Source organism: Syngnathoides biaculeatus, chromosome 9 (assembly GCF_019802595.1).
Source record: "Syngnathoides biaculeatus isolate LvHL_M chromosome 9, ASM1980259v1, whole genome shotgun sequence".
NCBI lineage: Eukaryota > Metazoa > Chordata > Actinopteri > Syngnathiformes > Syngnathidae > Syngnathoides > Syngnathoides biaculeatus.
The window spans coordinates 14998255-15024021 of NC_084648.1; the positions used below are offsets into that span (position 1 = coordinate 14998255).

The window sequence follows — 25767 nt, forward strand, 5'->3', positions numbered from 1 at the left end:
TAAAAGTATTTGAATCAGAGAATTTTTATTATTGTTACCTGCAGCATATCAACATTTACGCTTTACCCATTTAAGTAGACATTCTAGAAAAGTTTGTAATACAGCTGTCCCTCGCCATTCATTTTTTGTGCATTTACTGTAACAGATTTTCAAATTGTACAAATGTAACTTTATCACACATTTGTCTATTGCGGGAAATTTAAAGTTTGAGATAATTTAACACACAAAAAAAGGATCAAGCACTTCATATTTACGGCAAATAAGAACCGGTTTAAGATACTTCGCATCCGTTGTAAAGAAAACATTGTTGGCTAGTTTAACTTAGCCGTCACTGTCGCTGTGAAATGTTCTGGATCGTCCGTGTTGCGTTACGAAAACCTCTCTGAGCGAGAACTTCTTGCGCCAACGACAGATTGCTCAGGATAGGTTAAAAAAATGATGGGTGAAATTGCTCAGTAAGGTTGAAAACAAGCAAAAATAATTATATGAAGTTGGCGGCACAGGGACTCAGCTGGAAAGCGTTGGCCTCGCAATTCTGGGGTCCCACAGTTCAATCCCGGACCCACCTGTGTGAAGTTTGCATGTTCTCCCCGTGCCTGTGTGGGTTTTCTCTGGGCACTCCGGTTTCCTCCCACATCCCAAAAAACACGCAACATTAATCGGACACTCTAAATTGCCCCTAGGTGTGATTGTGAGTGCGGCTGTATGTCTCGGTGTGCCCTGCGATTGCCTGGCGACCAGTTCAGGGTGTACCCCGCCTCCTGCCCGTTGACACCTGGGATAGGCTCCACCACTCCCCGTGACCCTCGTGAGGATAAGTGGCAAAGAAAATGGATGGCTGGGTGATATCAAGTTCCAGAGAAGTTTATACTACCCCCTGGTGGCCAAGGCAGGCACACCACAAGGATCAGCGTTCAATTGACTCAGTAGGACAAAAAATATTTTTAAATCATTGAGTGCTTTTTTAAAAGTACAAAATATCAGGGTGCTGTTTTTCATCTATTTTTTTTTCAATCGATGAAAAACAGCTTACACATTTTAGAATTGCATTATTCACGATTCTTCATGAATTAAAAACTGAACATTATTTTTCTAAGGCAGGGGTGTCAAACTCATTTCTCTCGCGGGCCACGTTGTAGTTCGGGTCGTTTTGCCTGTGAAGCAATAAAAATGTCATGATTATGTAAAAATCATTTCATCATATTTACATAATCATTTTATGAACCAGAATCTGAAATCAAGGATAACGTTTTTTTCAACTATTCATGTTTAGTAACACGAAAATGCTCGTAACATCTCTTCTTGATTATTTATATGACAATTTGAATTTTTGGAATCATAAGAATCATGGGAAAACTAGATTTGGCTTCGCGGGCCACATAAAATCATGTGGCGGGCTGGATCTGGCCCCCGGGCCTTGAGTTTGATACCTGTGTTCTCAGGGCACAATTTTTTTTTTTTTTGGGGGGGGGGTTGGTTGAGTCCTCTTCATGCACTTCAATCTGGGCTGTCTGTACAACTGGTCTTCGCAAAGCAACAAATAAATAATAATAATGATAAAAATGACTTGAATCAAACTCCGCCACTGGATGATAAGCCCCCGCGCTGGAAGGCCACAAGCAGGCAGTTTGGTTTCCATGCTAAGTGCTTCCAGATGACTCATGAATCACTCATTCATCATCGGTTATGGGAGGGGTGGGGGGGGTCGGACGAGCAGCAGGGGTCTTTCTAAAAGTATTCTGCTCCTCTGACAAGGGCATTTCCTGTCTGGATTTGGGAGAATTAGCTATTTGTCTGTGGGGGGTGGCGAGGGGGATATGTTCGGCCTACAACCATTATTTTCTTGGCGTAGTATTACATTTGAAGTAAAGTGGGTAAAAAAAAAAAAAAAAAAATTCAGTGATTATATTAAAAACAAAACAAAAGAAAAAACCGGCGTGAGACTTTGGGGGTAGGAGGATCGTAAAAAAATAGCTTGAAAACAGCTTTCCTCTTTTTGTGCCGAGAGGAATGCTTTTCTTTCTAAACGTGTCCCGTTGCGGTCTCGAGACTTGACACAAGTGCAAGACGACCACTCGTGCATTCTTTCTCCCCTTGTCCGTCCGTGCCACAAAGAAGAATACAGTTGGATGGGACAAGGACTCATTCTCTCACTTCCTGCGCTCTACAATGTGCTCAATTAATTCATCCATCCATTTTCTTTGCCGCTTATCCTCATGAGGGTCGCTGGAACCTATGCCAGGTGTCAACGGCCAGGAGGCGGGGTACCCCCCGAACTGGTCGCCGGCCAATCGCAGTCGTGCGTTACATTTCATTGACTATGCGCTTCCTTCTGGAAACGGTCACATGCCCAGTTGGGGGCAGTATCACACAAGCATGCAAATACACTCCTAAGGTCATTATCATACAGCGATGCCTCGGTTCTCGACCACGGTTCGAGAAGCGATTTGTTTGCAAACCGAATCAATGTTTCCCATTACAATGAATGGAAAAAGAAATAATGCGTTCCAAGCCCCCCCCCAAAATTGTATTTTTTTAAAGCATTTTTTTTAGCTTTTCCTGATAATAAACTGCATAGAAATACATGTATAGTTTAAATATTGTGTATAATAAAATAATTTGAGAAATATATATATATATTTTTTTTTTTGCTGAGAATGTATGCTTTAGTACTAGAGTACGCTAGGCTGGAAGTGCATTGTCGTATCTGTAGCGACTCGGCCCCCAGCCTTAACTTTTTTTTTTTTAAATCTACAAAAGTCAGAATAATTTTAAACGAGCAACTTGCCTCCTTTAGAGCTATTATTGGGGGTTAATACCGTAGTCCTCGATAAGAAGAAAAATAGTCACAACCAGGACACGTCTGTGGTCAGGGGCCGCGTTATACGGAATAACAAAAGTGCGCTGGTTGCGCCGCGCGCGTTATGTCATTTCCGTTTTTTTTTTCAGGGACGTTCGAATTGACAACAACAAAACGCGTCGTGGGTGGGTCGACTGCTTGCGCCGCGCGCGATGTTATTTCCGTGTTTTTTCGGGGGGCGTTCGAATAGACAACAACAAAACGCATTGTGTTGCGTTATTTTTTTCCCTAGAGGATAAAGAGTCTATGTCTGTCAATAATGTTTTTCTACGTGTTGCGCCACCATTTGTGTTCAGATATGTTGTTACTTAAAGGGTTCAAATATCGCGACACTGATGCGATTTGTTAGCTCGTCTATGGCATTTTCCATTGTTAGCATTCACCTATGCAGACTTTCCTTAAGCAAAGTTGTTTAAATATAGTATTGTTCTCTTTATTCAATGTTTAGGTTAACAGCAAACTCAAACTAGGATTGATTTTTATTATTGTTTCATGTAAAAAAAAAAAATACCATTAGAGGATATTCGTCACGTCAGTGTGATATCCACACAAGATATTTGGCTGGTTTAGTAGTCGTCTCAACACACAACAATAATTTAAGATGACTATTAACGAGTCGGCCCCTCCCTGCTTTGTCACGGCCCAAAAGTGCGTGCAGGTTTCGGATGATTCCGACACACCCAGCAGACAGGACGGGTGAGGCGAATAAGGCACAAGCAACAACGTTGCCGTATTAACTAGCTTGTGATAATCCTTGAACTGAATATTATGCATCCACGTAGTACCCAACGGATGGTGTTGGCGTACCTAATGTTGTGGCCCACCGGTGGGTTTCGACGCGTGAAACGTCGACTTTTAAACTGGGTCAGGCGAGCCTAAAAATGCGGTCAGGCCAGTCCGTGCCGTGGATTTAAAGTGCAATGAAATAATGACAAGAACTATGTCATCAGAAGCACCCAATTTGCATCTGTTTAAAAAAAAAAAAAAGAAAAAAAAAGTGCTGATGTTTGCCTTCTGATCCTGAATCTGCACTTGATGGTGCATAAATTCTATCAAATATTTAAATACAGAACTATGCTCACTACCGTTTCTCGTTTTAGTGCTGTTTCCCCACAGCATTCGTTTTAAACTACACAAGTTTGGTGGTACTTAGGGAAGTAGATTATTGCCACCAGGATTTGTATTTAAAATGGGATTTAAATTTGTAATGCCACAGAAAACAGGATTTGAATTTGAGACGTAAAGTGATCACATTTTCTTTCGGTGTCTAAAATTCACCGTCTGTGCCACCCAGCCAATCCAGTTCCGCTTTCTTAGTCACGTGACATCACATGACTAAGAAAGCGGAACTGGATTGGCTGAGTGTTTCGGTTCTGACCTGAAGTAACCTTGCCCGGTGGCACAGACGGTGAATTTTAGACAGCGAATTGTAGCCGGTTGAATTGTTAACATTGAAAAGTTACACTGAAATACAACTATTGAATAGGTGATCACTTTACATTTCAAATTGAAATCCCGGTGGCACTAATCTACTTCCATTGGTACTCCGATTTGCGAGTGACCAGTGTAAGACTTCTTCGAGACGGCGGTAAACTGTGGCAATGAACTTATAAATAAGAAGACCTTTGGCGATTTGTGAACTATTTTTTTTCCCTTAAATGTCAAGTGTCATCCCTATAAACATTCTAAAATAGATTTTGTCATGAAAAATACATATAACATTCATTTCAAGTCCCGACAGTATGACAGTATGTCGCGTACTCAGCCGCGAGTGATGACAATACCGTAAAGCGGCCCGTGGACTGTGATAAGCCACCTCGGGGCCGAAGATGAGCCACCCCAGCCGAAGCCGTGACCGGCGGACGCGGCGTCGACGCCGTTTCCGCGGCAGTGACAGACTCCCGGAGAGTATGTATGAGCCAGCCTGGCCGAAACCGTGCTCGTCCACGAGGCACGATGCGGCAGCCTTCGCGGGCGAGCCCGACGCGGAAGCCGTCCGACGTCCACATCGACACATTTCGCACCCCTGTCATACGTACGCGGATCATTATGAGAGACAGATTACGTGGCCCGCCTCCAACTATTATTTTTATTTTTTTTTAGTAGCTGTATACACACTTATCTGTCATTTGGAAATCCATCCTCCCGAGTGTTCAAGCAATCTAGCAACGCAACGAGCCGGCATTTTGGCTAACACGAAGGAACAACGAGCTACCTTCCCGGAGGTAAAAACTAATAGAAACAAACGAGTCCACTTGAGGGCGGTCCCGCCGTGTACGTCATTTCCTGCTTCTTCTCGAAAACAAATCCCTCGAGAGGATTTTCATGGGGGAGTTACAAAAAGCTGTATACGTCAAAATCACGTTTTGTGGAGGACAGAAACGCACGGGTCCATGTCGGCTGCCGTTTTTTCATTATAACATACTAAGAATAATGCATTTCATGACGGTGGCCCTTTAACGATGGACAAAGTGGTATTTTAACCTGGCATTTGGGGTGTGTAGACTTTTCATAATCACTCTTGTGGGGAAAAACTACAGTGAGACCCGCCTTTTACACTATAAAATGACTGCTATTACATACAGTGTATGTAATATTTGTAAGCAGGGCCTTCGTTAAAAAAAACAAAATTGTGATGCAGCTATGATATGCGCATGCGCGCCGTAAGCCCCGCCCACGCGTCCACGTCACTCCGGCCCTTCCACAGGTGTCACTTCGGTGTTGACCTTCGAGGGGAGCGCACCGGCCGCCTTCCTGGCCCCGCTCGCCGGCGAGTTCCAGCGTGGCCGCGAAAAAAAAAAAACCAGCTCCACGGGCGGCTTTCGTTGTGGAAGGAGGCGAGCCCCCGCGGTGGTAGCGAAGGAAGGCGGGGGAGGGGAACCGCCACCGCGGCGAAAGAGTCCGCGGAGGAGACGCCGAACTCGACGGGATGTCGGCGGTGAAGGCTCTCCAGCAGTGGTGCCGGATCCAGTGCGACGGCTACCGGGATGTGACGGTCACCAACATGACCACGTCGTTCCGGGACGGCTTGGCTTTCTGTGCCATCATTCACAAACATAGACCGGATCTCATGTGAGTGCGAAAGTTGTTCGGGAGACTTTTGCGTCACTTTACTTTGTAAATTGTTTTGCGACTTCAAAATGAGGAAGGAGCGTAACTGGCTGGGCTGCCTCTTATTGTTTTGAAAGGTGGAAAAGTACCAACTGGTCTGTACTCGAGTAGTAGTACAGATACTTCGTGTGTGTGTGTGTGGGGTGGGGGGAGAGACTGGTCAGAGTAAAAGTATCGATTAAATTACTTAAATAAGAGTTTGGGAAAAAAGTACAGGCTCCGAAATGTACAATAAGACAAATACGGTAATACGGTACCTGTTTTGAGAACGTGGGTGGCACAATTGGGGGGAAAAAAAGAATTTGCAAAGTACTCGTACTCAATGGAAGACAAAACTCACGTTACATCTTTGTTTGTTTTCAATATTCACGATCGTCTCGAGCTTTTATCCCATCGAAATTTATGACTAACCCCCTATAAATTATAACGCAGAAAAAAATGACAATTTTGCACGTGTTTTTTCCTTATTAGACTTTAAAAATATATATATATAATATAATATCACAGAATAATCTTAAAACCACGGATAAGGAATATCTGTATCTCGCTTCTTCGATCTGGTTCATCATTGTTGTTACAAGTGGCGAAATTTCAATGCAGGAAAATAAATACCCACAGAAAGTCTACTGAAGTCAATTATTGGGGTATTTCTACCTTTTTTTTTATTATAAAAAAGTATTGTATTCGACCCTAACTTATAAAACCGTGGTGTAGATTCTTCACTCTTACGGTGTGGATTTATTGTTTTTTGTTTTTTTTTGATGTGACAACTTGGAGTTGAGGCCACTTCGCAAAAGCACCTGCTGTTTGTCTGAGTGCCAAGACAGATAATAATAACTGAGATCCACTAAAATAACTGCGCTGTTAAAGATATTATTGTTTACTTTGGAGTTACCCTCAAGTATTATCCGAATTTAGCACAATGAGATCTCCGACATTTTAGAAACAGCTCTCAGTGGGAGTTCTGAAAACCCGATCCAGATTAAAGTAAAAAGGGAGACGTTCGTGTTCACTTTTCGACCTAACATTCTGTTTTCATTGGGGGCAGGTTGAGTAATGATATTGAGTTATTGTGTGAAAAAAGCAAAAGTTCACATCACTTTATAACGTGCATGACTGCTTTTTATAGGCCTGGAGTGGAACGGTATTGCCTCGTAAGTCACACTGTTTACTTAGTCTTAGCGAGGTCCATGTTATAGAGCTTGTGCACTTATGTCATAAAATCACGTGACTTTTGTTTACGTCGTCATATTGCCGCTCTAACACAGCATTGTTCAATGCTAAGTCGGTTGGAGACGACAGGAAAATGTCTTATAGCAGGAAGTCCAGTCTTGTCCGATACCGTTTGACATCTAGAGGGTGAAAATGAACAAAAAATCAGATAAACTTGGCATAGAGGACCCGTATTTAATGCCGAAGTTGATGTTGTCGCCGATAACAAATTGGACTGTTAATTCGCTTCCGCTTCTCTTGGACAACTGGATCTACACACGGATCTGGTGAGTAAGTCGTCGAGATTTACACGTGAAGGTTTGAAAGCGTATAAAAGTCTGGATGCACACAAATACTTCGTTGGAATAAATCTCACACAGCGGCGGCTCATGAAAGCGGAAGCGTATTCGGCTACACGTTAACCTTTGCCGGAATCCATCGTTATTTTCTGGTCTTCTCAGACGGCATTCCATAGAATGATCTCTTTGAATATCTGTCTCGTCTGTTGTGACAACAAACAGCACAACAGGTCTCGGGTATTGTAAATATTCTCCTCTTGTTCTACATCTCCCACAATGTCGAGCAGCTCTGTTTGACAGGCAATATGGCCGCCGTGAAAATGGTGACGTCACATGCACGACCTCTATACTGCGTGGCATTCTAGATGTATTTGTAAAGTCTTTTTTTTTTTTAAAACGCCGTTTGTTTTTATGATTTCTTCAATGGTATTGGGCTAAATACAGAACCATGAGGATCTCCACATGTGTTGGAAGTTTTGGGTTTTACAAAATGAACTCAACTTGTTGAAACTTGACTTTGTCGAATGGGAAACAGGAGACAAATGTTTTTATTTTCCAGCATAATCAAGGCATGTTTTTGTAATGATTTACATTTCATGAATTTTTGCTCTGTTTGTCTGTGTGTGTGTGTGTGTGTGTGTGTGTGTGTGTGTGTGTAAATCAGGAAGATGTAGTCACACCTGCAATTTGATATTTTGTCAGATATCCGAAGGGCTTGCCCCAACATCTCCTTTGAACCCGTTTGTGTGGCAAACCGCAAAATATTGCTTTGCTTCAGTACTCCCACTGTAAATATTATGGTAATCTGAGACCGTCAGGATTTATTGTCTGTATTTATACAGTCATCGTCACGAGATGCTTGTGCATGATTCACTAAGGTGGATTTTATCTTTAGAATCAGAAGAAAACAAGGAAGTGCACAAATGTTTCCTAATGGGTTTTTTCCCCCCCCTTTTGCAGCAATTTTGACTCCTTGAAGAAAGAAAATGTGTACGAGAACAACAACCTGGTAAGAAAGATGTTCATGTATATTTTTTTCATATTCATACTAGTGCCAAACACCCTCATCTTCCCACTTAGTCACAAGTCAGCCCCCGAGCCAACTCAACACCGAGTAACCTTTAGTAGTTATTTGTCCCTGTACGGTAGTGACAGGAAATTGCCATTTTGCGTTTTATGTCGGGAACTCACAGTAGATGATGTAAAAGTTAATTCGTAGTCATGCCACAGACTTCTGGGGATAACCCAGGTCAGCTGCAGCGATTGCCTCCCGGCTGTCCTCGGAACGGCTGGAGGAAGTTAACTAGGAAGTGATAAGGAGTTAGTGGGAATCTTGCTCGTGTTCGCGGCAGGACACGCCCCGCTGCGACGTAACTGGCTCTTCGTAGGAAGGGCCAAAAAAAAACAAAAAAACATTTTAGGGCTATGTTTGGGGGATAGTGGGATTCATATTAATGCTGCTACACTTTTGTTACATACTAGTTTTACAGTCTGGAAGCAGTGTTCAATCGGAATACAGCAGCCGACAGATGATAGCCTTTCATTGACGTCACGCCGACCACTTGGTTTTTTTTTGTTTACGACGCCATTTTGGACGGCAAGATCGTGTCTTTGTATCATGGCTAGGAAGCGATAAGTGTATACTGTAATGTTTTGGCTACGGTTATCGTTTTGGGCTTTTATCTTGAAAGTTCTTTGACAAACGGAGACTTTAACCAGAGGGGATTGAGGCACTTGTGCTGGCGTGAGGAATAAAGAAAGAAGCCACATGTGAAACCCGAGAGCAACTATTGTCTCGTTATTATTAGATTGAGCTATAGTACTACTCGTATTTAGCAAGTGTTGTGTAATTGCGATTGTGGCGACGTCAGCGGGGCGCGACGAGATAGGTTGATAAGGAAGTGAGCTAGAGAGGTTGTCGGGGGGAAAAGCGAAATAAATATCAACCATGTTAAAAAGTACAGTTGGATTCGCGTCTACGTTATTCAATAACACGACAGCAAGATCATAACATGGTGTCGGAGTGATGGTGGTGTAACTACGGACTCACGAAAAAAGACCAAAAAAAACAACGAAGACGACGTACGTTCGGTGTCCAAAGCCAGATGATGGACTGGTACTTGTCCAATTTACCAGATGCGTGGCGGAGATTCAAGCAACACGTCGAACTCATGTTCACAGGACTGCTTAAAAACAGAGCTGAAGAGGGAAAAGTGCAGTTTCCTCCTGCTGTGGATCGGAGATGAAGGACGGGATGTCGGCAATAAGTTGATGCTAATGTGCTAAAAACTTATTTTGAAAAATTCTCTGATTACCTCACTCCGAAAACAAACCCCATATTTGCTAGATATAAGTTTCACGAGAAGGTGCAAGCTAACTGTGAGTCATGTGAGCACTTTGTGACAGAACTCGAGCTGTTGGTGAAAGACTGTAACCACACAAACAGCGATGAGATGGTCAGACACCGCATAGTTTTCGCTACCAACTCACCGAGTGTGCGCGGAAAAGTTACTCAGCCAGGGGGCGGCGCCCACGCTCGATAAAAACAATGGGCATAGCTCGCTCCCACGTGTTGGCAAAAGTGCGGCTAAAGGCTATGGCTAGCGACAGCCATAGTTTCACGTTATCCACCGCAAATACGAAAAGCAAAGTTTCACTGCGGGTGCTGATAGCCCGAAGACCTCTGTAAAAATATGTAAAAAGTGTGGAGGATACCGCCGTAAATTAGCTGAAGACCCAGGAAAAGGTAAACAATGCCTGAAATGTCAGACCCCTTTTTCTGTCCGTTCTTGCCAACCTTAAGCCACACAATGAAATACCGTGATGGAAAGGCCGTAATTCGCTTACAAGAAATCCAATATTCACAAAAAAAGGCGAGTTGTATTGTCGTTTTGCCGTCCAGGAGCCGTCGTAAACAAAAGTCACACGACGTCACGTGAAAAGCATCTATTATCCAGCAGCGGTGCATGTCCTGCCGCCGGTAATGTCGGAGCAGGTGTGTCTGGCGTCAAACACGGGGGTGAAACCTTTTATTCGAGCCATGTATGGATTCCGTGTAGACAATAAAGCTTTGTGGTATTTGATTGGCAATTGAGCTGCTGGTGGTTTCAGTAGACATACCCACACCGTCTTTGAGAGCAGAGAAAATGGCTTGATTTGTCACAATTTGACCTTTGAGGCCCCATGTTGTACTTTTTAAAACCGCTTTCTAATCTGGCAGGGTTGTTAATATTATTATCTGTGGTATGGCCAATTTACGAGACATTTACTTTCACTTTACACTGACTGTAGAAAGACAGATGTGCAAAGGTGCTTGTATGAACTAGAAGAGAGAGGGGGACCAGGAAGCAATCGGCTGAACAAGCAAGAATCTGGCCGAGCATGCAAAGGCGCGTTTGACGTTCCACTTTCAAAATTAAATACATTTGCATGCCAGTGTATTGTCACCATTTTGAAAGCTCTTGTCATCGGCAAGGTTCGGTTATGACATTTAACAATGAGCTTGATCACTGACCCTTAAAATGCCAATAACATTGGTTCAAGCATAGAACCTTGAGGAACTCCAATGTCATCATTCTTACATTTTCAAATGAAATGTGACTTTGTAGGGTATAGAAGGTTGGCAGCGCTTACATGCATCGATCGATGTTCAAGTGTTTAAACGCGTCTCGGGAAGAACTGTAGACTCTTTGGCTGCTCAGGTGCATTCTTGTTGTTTCTTCTTGGAACTTGTTGGACTGCGGGATTGACACATTTCTCTCCCGTCCATTGCGTAAGTGCGGATAATGCGGCATCAGTCAGAGCAAACTTATCAGTTTTTACAGCGTGCCGTTAATGTTCTTGAGTAATGATTCATGGCAGCCGCCGGTGCGTCTTTGCCTGTCTCTGCTTGACTCGCCTCATTTTCAGAGTTTAGTTATAGAGCAGCTTTCCCCAGAACTTTTTATCCTCTTCAGCAACATGACAGAGTTAAAAATGCAACATTATTTCGACTCTACTTGCTTGTGATTCTCCACTCTTTGTATTTCCCATCTTTTGTGACTGCAGATGATTATCTTGACCAATTATCCTGTTTTGTGGTATTTGTTTGTGTCTCGCACTCTGCTGTCGGCCTGCTAACAGTAAATGTAAAGGGTCAGTTGATATTGCTCTTGAACATGTTTTCAAGATTTATGATAGCTAATTGATATCTGTATAATTAATATAGGTCCTGCTGACATATAGACACAAAGGTGATCGTGATGTGAATGGTAGAAAATTCGGAAGTGGCCGGAAGCTTCCAAACTTGCTTGAGAAAGAGGTATAAGCAACTGGTTGTGTTAAGTGTACAGACAACAATTAAAGGGCCACTGTCATGCCTATAAACATTCTAAAATAAATATTGTAATGAAAAATACATATAACATTATTCACTTCAATGTCTATACGAAAAAATAAATATGAGCGGAGAGCGCGTCACCCATGCGCAAAGTTGCGGAAGTCTCACTCATCATCCCAGTGGCAGCCGTATTGCCTGTAATGTCATCAGTAGACATCACACTGGGACATTCGCCATTGAAAACAAGTAGTGGCATCTGCTATGGGAGAGGAGCAACAGATTTTCGGATTTTTCCAGCCCCCCAATCGAGTGAGGTGGGCAATATTAGCCTATCGTTTTGAGCCATATTTAGATGATATATGGCTCACTTCTAACTAACAACAGACTCCCCGACAGTATGTATGACAGTATGTAGCGTACTCAGCTGCGAGCGACGACAACGCTGCGGCCTGGCGCTGCAATGAGCCACCCCGGCTGAAGCCGTGACCGTTGTTACGTTCTGAGAGAAGGATTACGCCCCCCCAACTATTGGTTTTTTTTTTCGTAGCTGTATTACACACCTACCTGTCATTTGGAACCCATGAAGCTCTGGTCCTTTGCACCCATGCAATCCATTTTTCACGACGAACCGGGTCTTTTGGAAACATATGAAGAGTAAATCCATCTTCCCGAGTGTTCGAACAATATCCAGCAATACAACGAGCCAGCATTTTGGCTAACACAAAAGAACAAAGAGTTACCTTCCAGCAGCTAAAACCGGTACAAACACACAAACCCACTTGAGTGGGCGTCTGCTAATAACGTCACTTCCTGTTTCTTCTCCAAAACAAATCCCTTGAGAGGATTTTCATGGCGGGAGTTACAAAAGGCCATATATGTAAAAATCATGTTGTGTGGTGAGAAAAAAAACGGATGGGTCCATTTCGGTTACCTTTTTTTTTTTTTTTAATAAAAAACATAGTAAAAATTATGCTTTTCCTGTCAATGGCCCTTTAATGTTACATGCAAATAATTTTCTCACAAAATATTCAGCACAATTACAATGACTAACAGAGTAATTTTAACTACAATTTTATGTCAACCAGAACCAGAGCTAAGAGTTAAACTACCTTCTTCCACCACACAAATGATGGCTGTCCGGTGATTGTAACACGAAATAACCATTGCACTCTCTTAATCATAAGCGCGGTAGGGAGTATGTTGAATGTTGTGATAGCGGGAGCCGCCGATCTTTGCAGGCCTTCAGGGTCGCCGAGGACCACCTCGGAATTCCCGCACTCTTGGACGCCGAAGACATGGTTGCGCTCAAAGTCCCAGACCGCCTCAGCATCCTCACATACGTCTCGCAGTACTACAACTATTTCCACGGACGCTCCCCGAGTGAGTAGGCTCGCCTACCTCTCCGTCTCCCCTTCCCATCACGTCCGTCGTCATCTCTTGGTTTTTGCAGTTGGTGGCACGGCGGCAGTAAAGCGTCCTGCCGACCCGCCCGCCGACGGGCCGTCCGGAAAGAAGAACGCGCCGGTGGTATCGAAGGTGTTCCCTTCGTCCAAGCCATCTAAGGAGAACCATCCTCCCACTTCAGCTAACATGACGTCACCTCTGCCCCACCCAAGACAGCCCAGAACATCGGCACATGTGCGAACAAGAACAAATTCTGTCTCGATAGAAAATAATGCACAGCACCTACAAGTGCTCTTCTTCTTTTTCAGGACGTTTCAGCTGAGAAATCCCAGCAGACGGGAACTCTGAATAACAAGTGCACGTCGTGCAACAAGCACGTTCACCTGGTGCAGCGACACCTAGTGGACGGGAAGCTCTACCACAGGAACTGTGCAAAGTAAGACTTACCATTTCCGGTATTTGATGTGATAAGATTGTCGGTGGATCTCAATTTTGGGCTGAAACTCAAATAATTCAGTAACAAAATCAGGTTGAGTCAAGAGGAAACTGAGTGGTAAAGACAGAGAATGTCCAATTATTTATCAGACTTCATTTCTTTTAATTTTGGTCTTCATAGCGGCGGTCAGAATAAAAGCCAGAATTCACTGTCAAGAAATTGGAATATGAATTAAAACCCATTCAAAAATAATTTGTGTAATAGTAATGTTGGCTGTCTTCAAAGTGTTTTGCGTTTATTACTGGATCAGTGCGGTGTGTGTGTGTGGCATCATGAGGCTTAGGAAAAAAGCTGGAGGCCGACAGAGAGGAACTTTTCATACTGTGGTGCCTTGGTTCTCGAACACAATCTGTTCCAGAAGGCTGGTTGAAAACCAAAACGTTCGAAAACCCAAGCACGTTTTCCCATTACAATGAATGGAAAATGAAATAATGCGTTCCGAGCCTAAATAATTTTTTTTTAAGCGATTTTTTTTAAACTTTTCCTGATAATAAACTGCGTAGTTCAAATACATGAATAGGTTAAATACTTTATATAATTAAATCACTTAAGAAATATAGTATATTTATTTTTTGCTTAAAATGTATGCTTTAGCCTAGTAGAGTATGCTAGGCTGGGAGTGCATTGTCGTATCCGTAGCGACTCGGGTAATGGACGCGGTCGCACACATTACGTCTTTTCTGTTTTTTCGTGGGTACGTTTGAAAGCACAATAACAAATCGTCGTGGGTCAGCTGGTCGGGGTGTTCAAATACCAATTTTCGGTCGAAAACCAAAGCAAAAAAAATTCTCTAAATTTTCGTTCGAAAACCGATTTGTACGAAAACAGAGTCGTTCGAAAACCGAGGTATCACTGTATTGTAAAATATGATCCTGTGCAGGTTTACCTAATATTGCGTCCTGTGTGTGTTTTATAAACACTTCGTCTCCTAGGTTACTGGCTCCTCAAAGCGCAATCTCACTCTTAAGAGATGCTCCGCCCAGCGTCTTTCCTCGGGCAAGCCTCTCCAAGAGCAACACAGTGACACCCACGGCGCCGGCCAGATTGGGGCCCACAGGGCCGATCCAGAAACCAAGCCCCCCTGCCAGCATCTCCAGCAGATCCTCGTCACCGCGTCGGCCCGTTTCAAACCTCACCACATCTGCTATGGAGATTCTAACTACTTCCGTCTATAAAGAACCCGTGTCCAATCACACCATCACGACACCCGCCGCCGTCACCACTAGGCCTGTCGCTGCACCTCGGACCTCCACCATCGCGGCCAAAACCATCCAGTCCAAGCTCAAGTTCTTTCAGGCAGAAGGTGACGATAACAAACCTGCAAATAAGATGACAGAAGCCTCCCTAAAAGGGTTCAAGTCTTCGGATCCTAGCAAGGAAGACCAAGTGGGTCAAACTGTACCTGGAAATATTCAGAATGTGGGTGAAAACCAGCCCAAGGCCCACATCGACAAAGACAAAGCAGGTAGAGACAGTCTCGGAAATGGAAATATTGCTAATGTGGATAAAATTCAGATGAAGGAACTTGTTGACACAGTCAAGGCAGCTGCAAAGAAACATGAAGACGCTCAGGGGAGTAACGTTGGAAGTGGAAATGTTGCTGATGTGGGGAAAAGTCTACCAGAGGAGCGTTTTGATAAAGGGAAAGCAGATGCAAAGAAAGATGCTGACACTCAAGGTAGTCGTGTCGGATATGAAAATGTTGCCAAGCTGTCTAAAAGCCAGTCAAGGGAGCGCTTGGATGAAGGCAAAGAAGGTGGAAACAAACATGGAGACACTCAGGGTGCGAATGTTGGAAATAGAAATCTGGCTAACGCAGATAAAATTGAGTTGAAGGAAGTTTTTGACAAACTCAAAGCAGGCGCAAAGAAACATGCAGATAGTCAGGGTGCTGTCGTTGGAAAAGAAAATGACGTTAACGCGGGTAAAAGCCAGTCGAAGGGGGGTTGGGACGAAGGCAAAGCAGGTGCAAAGAAAGATGGCGACGGTCAGGGTGGCACCGGCGGAGATGAAAATGTTGCCAACGTGGGTAAAAGTCAGTTGAAGGAACTTTTTGACAAAGTCAAAGCAGGCACAAAGAAACATGGAGACAGTCAGGGTGCTGTAGTTGGAAATGAAAATATTGTTCATGCGAGTAAAAGCCAGTCGAAGGAGCGTTTGGACGAAGGCAAAGCAGGTGCAAAGAAAGATGGCGACGGTCAGGGTGGCAACGTTGGAGATGAAAATGTTGCCAATGTCGGTAAAAGTCAGTTGAAGGAACTTTTTGACAAAGTCAAAGCAGGCACAAAGAAACATGGAGACAGTCAGGGTGCTGTAGTTGGAAATGAAAATGTGTTAAACGCAGGTAAAAGTCAGTCGAAGGAGCGTTTGGATGAAGGCAAAGCGGCTGCAAAGAAAGGTGGCGACAGTCACGGTCGTGTTGTGGGAAATGGAAATGTTAACGCGGCTAAAAGCCAGTCGAAGGAGCGTTTTGACGAAGCTAAAGCAGGTGCAAAGAAAGATGGCGACAGTCAGGGTGGCACTGTTGGAGATGAAAATGTTGCCAACGTGGGTAAAAGTCACTTGAAGGATCTTTTTGACAAAGTCAAAGTAGGTCCAAAGAAACATGGAGACACTCAGGGTGGTGTTGTCGAAAATACAAATGTTGTTAACGCGGGTAAAAGCCACTCGAAGGAGCGTTTTGACCAAGGCAAAGCAGGTGCAAAGAAAGATGGCGGTAGTCAGGGTGGCAATGAAAATGTTGCTAATGTGGGTAAAAGTCAATCAAAAGAGCGTTTTGATAAAGGCAAAGCAGGTGCAAAGAAAACCGAAGTCAGCGAGGGCAGTAAAGCGAAAGCGGCGGACACGTCAAAGAAACTTTCGAAGGAGGAAAACAAAAACAGTAAGCCAACGCCAAAGTCAGACCCGCCCAAGAAAAGTGACGCGTAAGGACCCTCACTAATATATGAGCTTGCACACTGTGTACCGTAATTTCCGGCCTACAGAGCGCACCGGATTACAAGCATCACCCGGTACATTTTTAAAGGAAATACTGTTTGGTACATACATAAGCAGCACCTGTTTAAAAGCCGCAGGTGCCCACATTGAAATATGAGATATTTTCAAAGACAGACAGTACACAGAAAGTTTTCAAAGTTTTAATACCTTAGCTTAGCTGAACATAGCAACAACACGGTAGCATGAATATTAAAAAAAAAAAAACCATACCGGTAAAAAAATAATTAAAACAGCCGTGGCAGCTACACAGTAGCAACACGGTAGCACAGCATTAAAAGAGCCAGTTAAAAAAAAAAACATACCTATATCACTGAGACACAGCAGCAACAGGCTAGCACGGTGCTAACAGGGCCTGTTAAAAAAATACACCAGTAAAATCACTGAGACACGGCAATAACACAGCACCAACACGCTAGCACAGCGCTAACAGGGCTCGTAAAAAAAAAAAAAAAACATTCCGGTAAAAATCACTGAGACGCGGCAGTAACACAGCAGTAACAAAGCAGCAACACGCTAGCACAGCACTAACAGGGCCGGTTAAAAAAAAAAACAAAACAAAACATACCGGTAAAAGTCACTTCCTCGGCACATATCTTCCACCGCTCTCACTCTTACCTTTTCCGCCCGAGTGCCCCCCTGCGGCTGTTAGAAAAATATGCACAAATTAGCCACATCACCGCATAAACCGCAGGGTGGAAACCATGTGAAAAAAGTCGCGGCTTATAGGCCGGAAATGACGGTAATTCTACTGCAGAAGATCTAACACTCCTTCATCACCTCGACTTTAGCTCATCACAGGTCCAGACTGTGAAGAAGGAGACAGAGGGTGTCAGGGGGAGAGTGAGGCTCAAAGTCAACCCCTCCATCCTCGCCGACTTGCAGCCTTCAGACAAGAGTCCGCTTAGAACCAGAACTCCAGAGAGAAGCCCCGGAGGCTTGAAACCAGCCCCGGCCAACACTTCAGGTTATATACCCTGACCGCATTCACATTAACAGAACAACAATTTAGCTCATAGTTACTTCCATATAAAACTTTAATCCATGTTTCATGCCACTGAACTACGATTCAATTCCATTTTTTTTTTTTTTTTACACCTGCCCAATTTTCTATTTCTATGTACTGTACATACGGGTGTATTTTTATTTTCAGTGGGTTTTTTTCTTGCCATCAACAGAGAAGGAGACGCCCACAGACTGGAGGTCCATGCTCAAACCTGTCTCCAAAGAATCTAAGTAAGTTTTTTTTAATTTTTTTTTTTTTTATTTTTGAAAACTTTTTTCCCCCGAATTTCATGAATTGAATTTTTGTAAATTTTCTAATAAATGCAGTGGTGAGTTTATCGAGATACTTGCTGTCATTTGGCGGATAATTTTTTTTTTTTTTTTGCTTTTACTTGTGAGCTCTCACTTGAGATGTAAAGCAGAAAATGACAATCCCATTTTAGCCTTTCGGCCCACTGGCTTTATGCTAATTAGCATCTGTGTTGCAGTACATGAATTGCAGCAATAACATTTAACAGTACTCACTTTCATATATCCTTTATCGTTTTGCGTAGAATAACTAACATTAGTGCCGCACAGATGAGTTTTATTTTGAATTTGGGCTGCATCCAGCCAGGATTGCATGATACAATAATGCCTCAATGAACACTGTGTGTTATACTGCACCCATGTGGTCAAGGTCGGCATACCAGCAGGAGCAATGTGTTTTCTTTTCCATTATAAATCATTGTTGTTGTTTGTTTGCACGTTTTTTTTCCAAATAAAGTACAATATTATATCATATCTCAAGGCACCACTGTTATAATTGTCATATTATGAACCGCTTATGTTGTCTTTTGCTTCAGACTTGCTGAGTCATCACAGTCCTCCACTAAAGTACCGGCTAACAACGCTGGAGGCTCCCATTTAGCAGAGGTGTCGCTGAGGCCCGTGAACCCGCCTTCATATCAAGGTCCGACATTCTTACGAATGCTTTGACGCTCAAGCTCTTCCGGTCGTGTTATTGTATAATAAAGACCCTGTATGTATTTTCTCTTTGATCTCTTTCTCAGGTGTCCGGAATGGCCAAAGTAACGCCACAAACACGACAACATCGGGATCAAAAGTCTTAAAGGTATCGTAAATGGAAAAATCGGATACTTTTGAGTTAATGATGGCGTTACAGTAACCGACAATAGGGCGCTAAATGAATCATTCATTTTCTGAGCCGCTTATCCTCACAATGGTGTGGGAGTGCTGGAGCCAATTCCAGCTCTCATCGGGAAGGAGGCGGGGTACACCCTGAACTGGTGGTGAAAAGCCAATTTTTTTAGGCTTGGAACGCATTATTTCTTTTTCCATTGATTGTATTGGGAAATATAGATTTGGTTTTCGAATAAATCTCGAATTACCTTCTGGAAGTGACTGTGGTCGAGAACTGAGGTTTTACTGTATATATTTATGCATTTGTTACAAAAAGTGTGTTTTAATACATTTAAAAGTCTTTAAAACGCATGAGAAAGGGTAAAACGATTCTTCTCATCTGAAATCGGCTGGAACGGGATGCACCACGCCCGAGACCCTAATGAGGATGGGCCGCATAGAAAATCGATTGACAAACGAAAACCATACATCCATTTTCTGATCCGCTTATCCTCACAAGGGTCACAGGAGTGTCTGGCAATCACACCTAGGGGCAATTTAAAGTGTCTAATTAGCCATCCATCCATTTTCTGAGCTGCTTATCCTCACAAGGGTCACGGGGAGTGCTGGAGCCTATCCCAGGTGTCAACGGACAGGAGGTGCGATAGACCCTGAACTGGTTGCCAGCCAATCGCAGGGCACATAGAGACAAACAGTCGCACTCGCAATCACACCTATGGGCAATTTAGAATCTCCAATTAATGCAACGTTTTTGGGATGTGGGAGGAAACCGGAGTGCCCGGAGAAACCCCACGCGGGCCACGGGGAGACCATGCAAACTCCACACAGGCGGGCCCGGGATTTGAACCCCGGTCCTAATAAATCTGAGGCCAATGCTCTCGCCAGTTGCTCCGCCGGTGCTAAATTATGTCAATTTTTATTTCTTAATCTGAAGCTTTTCAGAATCAGTCTGATAAAGAGTGAAGCATACCGTTTTACGATATGAAGAATTATTACTCAGCAGATGCTAAGAGGACTAGTCAAACTGCTGATTAATTGATCGATTAGATCGACTGATTAATTGATTGTCTATATCTTGTGAGCATGTATTCCGAATAACAGAATTTTGATTTTTTTTTTTTTATGTACTGTAGCGTCCAGCATGGCAACTCTCCTGTGATTCTTCTCTGGTCACAAGCTCCTCTAAAAATGATTTTGATGTTACAAACAAATCTGAAATAATCCATCACATCGATTAGCTATTTTTATGATGATATTTGGCATGAGTTAGGATGTCGCTTAGAGTGTTTTTTGCTTCACGTTGTCCATCTCGCGCTCAATGTGCAGACAAAGCCGGACTTCATCCCCAAAGAGAGGATCCTGAAGGAGCTGAAGGAGATTGAAGAGGACCTCAACCGGTTGGAGAGGAGAGGGGTGGAGCTGGAGACCAAGCTACGTCACAGCGAAGACGGTTCGTGTACATGATGACCTCCCCTTGTCGTATAAAAAGTCTACACACCCCTCTCTAAAAATAATAATAAGTCCAGGATAAATCTTTTTAAATCTTTCCACCAATAATGTGACCACACAAATCAATTTGGGGGGAAAAAGGGACGAAATACCGTAATTTCCGGCCGACGGAGCGCACCTGATTATAAGCCTCACCCAGTACATTTGTAAAGGAAATAGCATTTGATACATACATAAGCCGTACCTGTGTACAAGGCGCAAGTGCCCACGTTGAAACGCGTGATATTTACAAAGAAAAGCACAGAAAGAGAGTTTTAATACCTTAGCTTAACATAGCAACAACGCGGTAGCACGAACAGCACTGGTAAAAAAAACACAAAAAAACATACCGATTTAAAAAAAAAAAAAACAAAAAAAAAAACAGCCACGGCACCTATGCAGTAGCAACACGCTAGCACAGCACTAACAGAGCCGGTTTCAAAAAAACATGAAAACATACCTAAATCACTGAGACGCGGCAGTAGCACAGCAGCAACACGCTAGCACAGCGCTAACAGGGAAGTATAAAAAAAAAAAATACCAGTAAAAATCACTGAGACACGGCAGTTACCACAGCAGCAACACGGTAGCACAGTGCTAACACTAGCGCAGCGCTAACGACCAGTTAAAAAAAAAAAAAAAAACATACCAGTAAAAGTCAGTTCCTCGGCTCATATATTCCATCGGTCTCACTCTTACCTTTTTCACAAGAGTGCCCCCTTGCAGCCGTTGGAAAAATTTTTACAAATTAGCAGCATCACCGCATAAGCCGCAGAGTTGAAAGCGTGTGGAAAAAAGTCGCGGCTTATAGGCCGGAAATTACAGTACAGTGGTGCCTCAATTTATTGAAATGAGTGAAAATGGCTTTAATCTGTTCCAATTGCACTTTATGGTTAGTGACTTAGTTTTGTTTTATGCAAGATAATGTACTTATGCTTGTTGTATATCTGTCTACATGTGTGGCTGCATCGTTTGTGTTCCAGCTTTAAAGCTTATAACAGAATGACAGCAATGCTGTTGGTTAGCACGGCTAAGGTCATTAGCACTTGCGCAGGGGTGTGTAGACTTTTTGTATTCGGTGTTTTTGTGGGACTAAGTGACAGACCGCACGTCCATTTGCGCTTCAGAGGGCGAGGATGACTCCCTGATGGACGAGCTGATGGTGGAATGGTTCAGCTTGATCAGGAACAAGCAGGTGGCCATGCGGCGCGAGTCCGAGCTCGTCTACGTGTGAGTACACGCGAGAGTTTTGCCATGTTAAGCCATGTGAGCTGCTCAGATGTGCTTATTTAAAGTAATCTCGTCATGATTTACTAACAAATGTATTTATTCAGTGTAAAACTGGGCTTGTTTAATCGAACACTAACAGGATTGCATCTTTTTAGATCTTCTGCCATCTAGTGGAAGAACATTGAACTGTTTCTATAGATTGGTGGGAATCACTGGTCTAAAAAAAAAAAAAAAGTTACATTTTTAAATTTTTTTTGTATTTGTGTAGTGGTAAAACTCAGGACCTGGAGGAGCAGCAGCCCAGTGTCGAGCAGGAGCTCCGAAAGCTGATCGAGAAACCAGGTCGGGGGGAGAAAAACTCCTTTCACATTTTCATCCGGAAACACGTGAGCTGCGACTCACGACTGAAAATTGTATCGTACAGAACATCTGAAAACGGCGTTCGAACGCAGACGAGAAGAAGAGCTGATGAGCAAACTGATGGAGATCGTCAACGACCGCAATACTATCGTAGATGTTCTGGACGAAGACAGGCTCAGGTGCGCTCGCGGACAAACACGCCCCGCAACTGCACAGACATTTATCGCGGTTCTTTTTTCATTTGGACTGATACAAAATGTCTGACATCGCTCGAATCAAGTGGTTCCCTTTTTACACCGAGTACCACCGTAATGACAACTATCAATATAAAATAGCATCGTAGAACCAGGTCTTCAAAAATGAGATGAGAATAGCACTGTAATGTTGTGCTTGGGCGTAGTTAAAATGTACTCATAAAAAAGTTAAAAAATGCACCTAAATAAACAGCTAAACCAACCTTTCTAAATGAACGCATGAAGTTTTATTGTACTTTAATGTTAAATACAGCTGAACTATACTGAATAATTGTACCGTAATTTTCCGGACTAAAGAGCGCACCAGATTATAAGCCTCACCCGATACGTTTGTAAAGGAAATATCATTTGGTACAGACATAAGCCGCACCTGTGTAAAAGCCACAAGTGCCCACATTGAAACCGGAGATATTTACAAAGAAAGACGGTACACAGAAACAGTTTTCAAAGTTTTAATTCCTTAGTTTAGCATAGCAACAACACGGTAGCACGAACATTTAAAAAAAAAAAAAAAACGGTTTAAAAAAAAAAAACAGCCACGGCAGCTACACAGTTGCAGCACGATAGCACAGGACTAACAGAGCCGGTTAGAAAAAAAGAAAACATACCTAAATCACTGAGAGGCAGCAGTTACACACCAGAAGCACGCTAGCGGGGTGCTAACGAAAAAAAAAAAAACATACCGGTAAACATCACTGAGATGCAGGAGGAACACAGCATCAACATGCTAGCACAGTGCTAACAGGGCCGGTTAAAAAAAAAAAAACATACCGGTAAAAATCACTGAGACACAGCAGCAACACACTAGCACAACGCTAATACAGGGCTGGTTAAAAAAAAAAAAAAAAAAAAACATACCGATAAAAGTCATTGAGACACGGCAGTAACGCAGCAAAAACACACTAGCACAGCGCTAACGCTAGCACAGCGCTAACAGGGCCGATTAAAAAAAAGAAAACATACTGGTAAAAGTCACTTCCTCCCCACATATATTCCATTCTATTCTTCCCTTTCTGCTTGAGTGCCCCCTTGCGGCCGTTAGAAAAACATCACCGCATAAACCGCAGAGTTGAAAGTGTGTGGGGAAAAAAAGTCGCGGCTTATATGCCGGAAATTACGGTACTTTATTGCATTAAAAAAAGCAAAGTCGAAGCCACCGTAACATTCACTGACCTAAGGAAAAAACATCATTCGTTTATATTTTTTCCGCATTCTTTTCCAAAACGGATCCAGAGACGACTCCAATTGATTTTGGAATCACGATGTACCCTTCGTAGTTCTTCAAAGTCTCTGTGCTTCCTTTCAGAGAGGAAGAGGAGGACCAGCAGCTGAGCAAGTTGATGGAGAATTTCAGTGAGTACCTCCAAAATGTAAACAAATTAAAACAAAATTTCGATTTTTCTCATCCGAAATATGCTGGAATGGGTTGCAGCACACCCGAGACTAATGAGGATTGGCAGCATAGAAAATCGATGAATAAATGGCAACCATCTATCCATTTTCTGATCCGCTTATCCTCACGAAGGTCGCAGGAGTGCTGAAGCCTGTGTTAGCTGTCACTTGGCAGGAGGCGGGGTCTACACCCTGAACCGGTTGTCAATACAGGGCACATGGAGACAGACAAACAACCAATTGCAGTCACAATCACACCTATGGGCAATTTAGAGTGTCTCATTATCCATCTATCCATTTTCTTGGCCGCTTATCCTCACAAGGGGTGCGGAGAGTGGTTTAGCATGTCCCAGCTGTCACCGAGGGGCAATTTAGAGTGTCCAATTAACGTTGCATGTTTTTGGGGTGTGGGAGGAAACCGGAGTGCCTGGGGAAAACCCACACTGGCTGGCCCGGGATTCGAACACCGGTCCTCAAAACCGTGAGGCTAACGCTTTAACCAGTTGTCCCACTGTGATGCCAATTAATAAATGTATAATTTCTCTATCATGAATGAGTCTTGGCGGCACGGATGCTCAGCTGGTAAAGCGTTGGCCTCGCAGTTCTGAGGTCCCGGGTTCAATCCCGTCCCCGCCTGTGTGGAGTTTGCATGTTCTCCCCGTGCCTGCGTGGCTTTTCTCCGGCCACTCCGGTTTCCTCCCACATCCCAAAAATATGAAACAATATTCAGACACTCTAAATTGCCCCTCGGTGTGATCGTGACTGCGACTGTTTGTCTCTGTGTGCCCTGCGATTGGCTGGCAACTAGTTCAGGGTGTGCCCCTCCTCCTGCACGTTGACAGCTGGGATAGGCTCCGGCACTCCCCGCAACCCTTGTGAGGATAAGCGGCAAAGAAAATGGATGGATGGATGGATGCGTGAATGAGTCTTGAACATACAGTACCCCCCGTCTCCCCCCGCGATGAACGCCGTTCGAAAATCAAATTTCGAAATATTGCTTTGAAACGCGTCGCTAAACGTGCTCAAACGCGTCCCGTCGCAGGTGTGAAAAAAGACAAGTCCAAGAAAAAGTCCAGCATTTCCAAGATGTTCACTTGGGGCAGCAAGAAGGAGGCGTGAGGCCGGGCCGAGCCGGGCCGGGCCGGGAAAACACCCTTCGCCGCTCCCCTGCGGCGCTTTCCGGGTCACGCCACCCCACCGCTGACTCGCCGAACAACTCGGTACGTGCGCGCGCGCGCGTGTTTGTTTGCAGCACGCCGGTCGGCCGTCTTTCATCTTAAGCGGTTCTCGACACATTCCCAGCACGACGGCTTCACGACTTACTAGTGATGACGAGGTTCACTGCGTGCTTGAGTTGTTCGTTTTAATCCGCTTCCAGTTTTAATCGGTCTACTTCGTGTGCGCGCGCACGCATGCACACTAGTAACTTCGCGCGTCTGTTGCTGCTGGCACGCGCGTCGCAAACACAAACATGGGTACTACTAACGCGAGCGATGAACAACGTCGGTATCGCCGCTTCTTGCGTTCAAATGGCTTACGAGTGCAATTTCAATATTTTTACCACCTTGACTTTGATGTTTTATTATTTTTTTTTGCCCTTTGTTAAAAAACTTCTTCATCTGCCGAGATACGGGCTCGCTGTTGTGATCCATATTGGATCTGAATTGATTTAAAATGCGCGACGGCTCGAGTGTATTTTTGTGAGTGTTCGACCGCCAGCTGAGACGCAATTAAATGTTATTTATTGTACATTTAACTGTTTCGTGGCGATGGGAATATTAATGCTAAACTGGAGCTTTAAAGAGGATTTTTTTCATCATTATGTGGTGAAACTGGCCTGTATATATATTGTGCTTTGATTTGTATTAAAATAATATTGTTGATTTGTTTTAGTTTTTTTATTGTTTGTCCTGGGTGATTCCTGGATTTTGTGTCTGTGTGTGTGTGTGTGTGGTGTGTGTGTGTGTATATATATATATATATGTATATATATATATATATATGTGTGTGTGTGTTGCATATATATGTAGGTGTGTGTGTGTGTGTGTGTATATATATACTCTAGGGGTGGGGTGTATATATAAGTACATCTTAAAATATATTTTTATTACCTGTAGATAAAACATTAAAGGCACATAAATGCAGACTTTTTACATCAACTGAAGTGTTTTGATGAATTAAAATACCAAAATATGCTCAGT

At 43.4% G+C, this 25767-nt stretch overlaps 1 protein-coding gene across 1 annotated transcript; it reads left to right on the forward strand.

Moving 5' to 3' along the window:
- Positions 1-5534: 5534 nt before the first annotated feature.
- LOC133506277 (MICAL-like protein 2) lies at positions 5535-25449 on the forward strand. Its single transcript, XM_061830256.1, has 16 exons — positions 5535-5932; positions 8443-8491; positions 13039-13180; positions 13251-13438; positions 13513-13640; positions 14633-16624; positions 17486-17661; positions 17873-17930; positions 18545-18651; positions 18752-18813; positions 20169-20292; positions 21458-21560; positions 21829-21902; positions 21985-22099; positions 23481-23527; positions 24609-25449. The coding sequence occupies exons 1-16, from the start codon at positions 5790-5792 to the stop codon at positions 24683-24685; spliced, it is 3585 nt and encodes a 1194-aa protein (XP_061686240.1). The 5' UTR covers positions 5535-5789; the 3' UTR covers positions 24686-25449.
- The last annotated feature ends 318 nt before the right edge of the window (positions 25450-25767 follow it).

Coding starts and splice junctions, on each gene's coding strand:
- LOC133506277 (XM_061830256.1), top strand. CDS start 5,790: ATGTCGGCGGTGAAGGCTCTCCAGCAGTGGTGCCGGATCCAGTGCGAC. Junction 5,933..8,442: donor AAACATAGACCGGATCTCAT/GTGAGTGCGAAA, acceptor CCCCTTTTGCAG/CAATTTTGACTCCTTGAAGA. Junction 22,100..23,480: donor CTGGACGAAGACAGGCTCAG/GTGCGCTCGCGG, acceptor GCTTCCTTTCAG/AGAGGAAGAGGAGGACCAGC.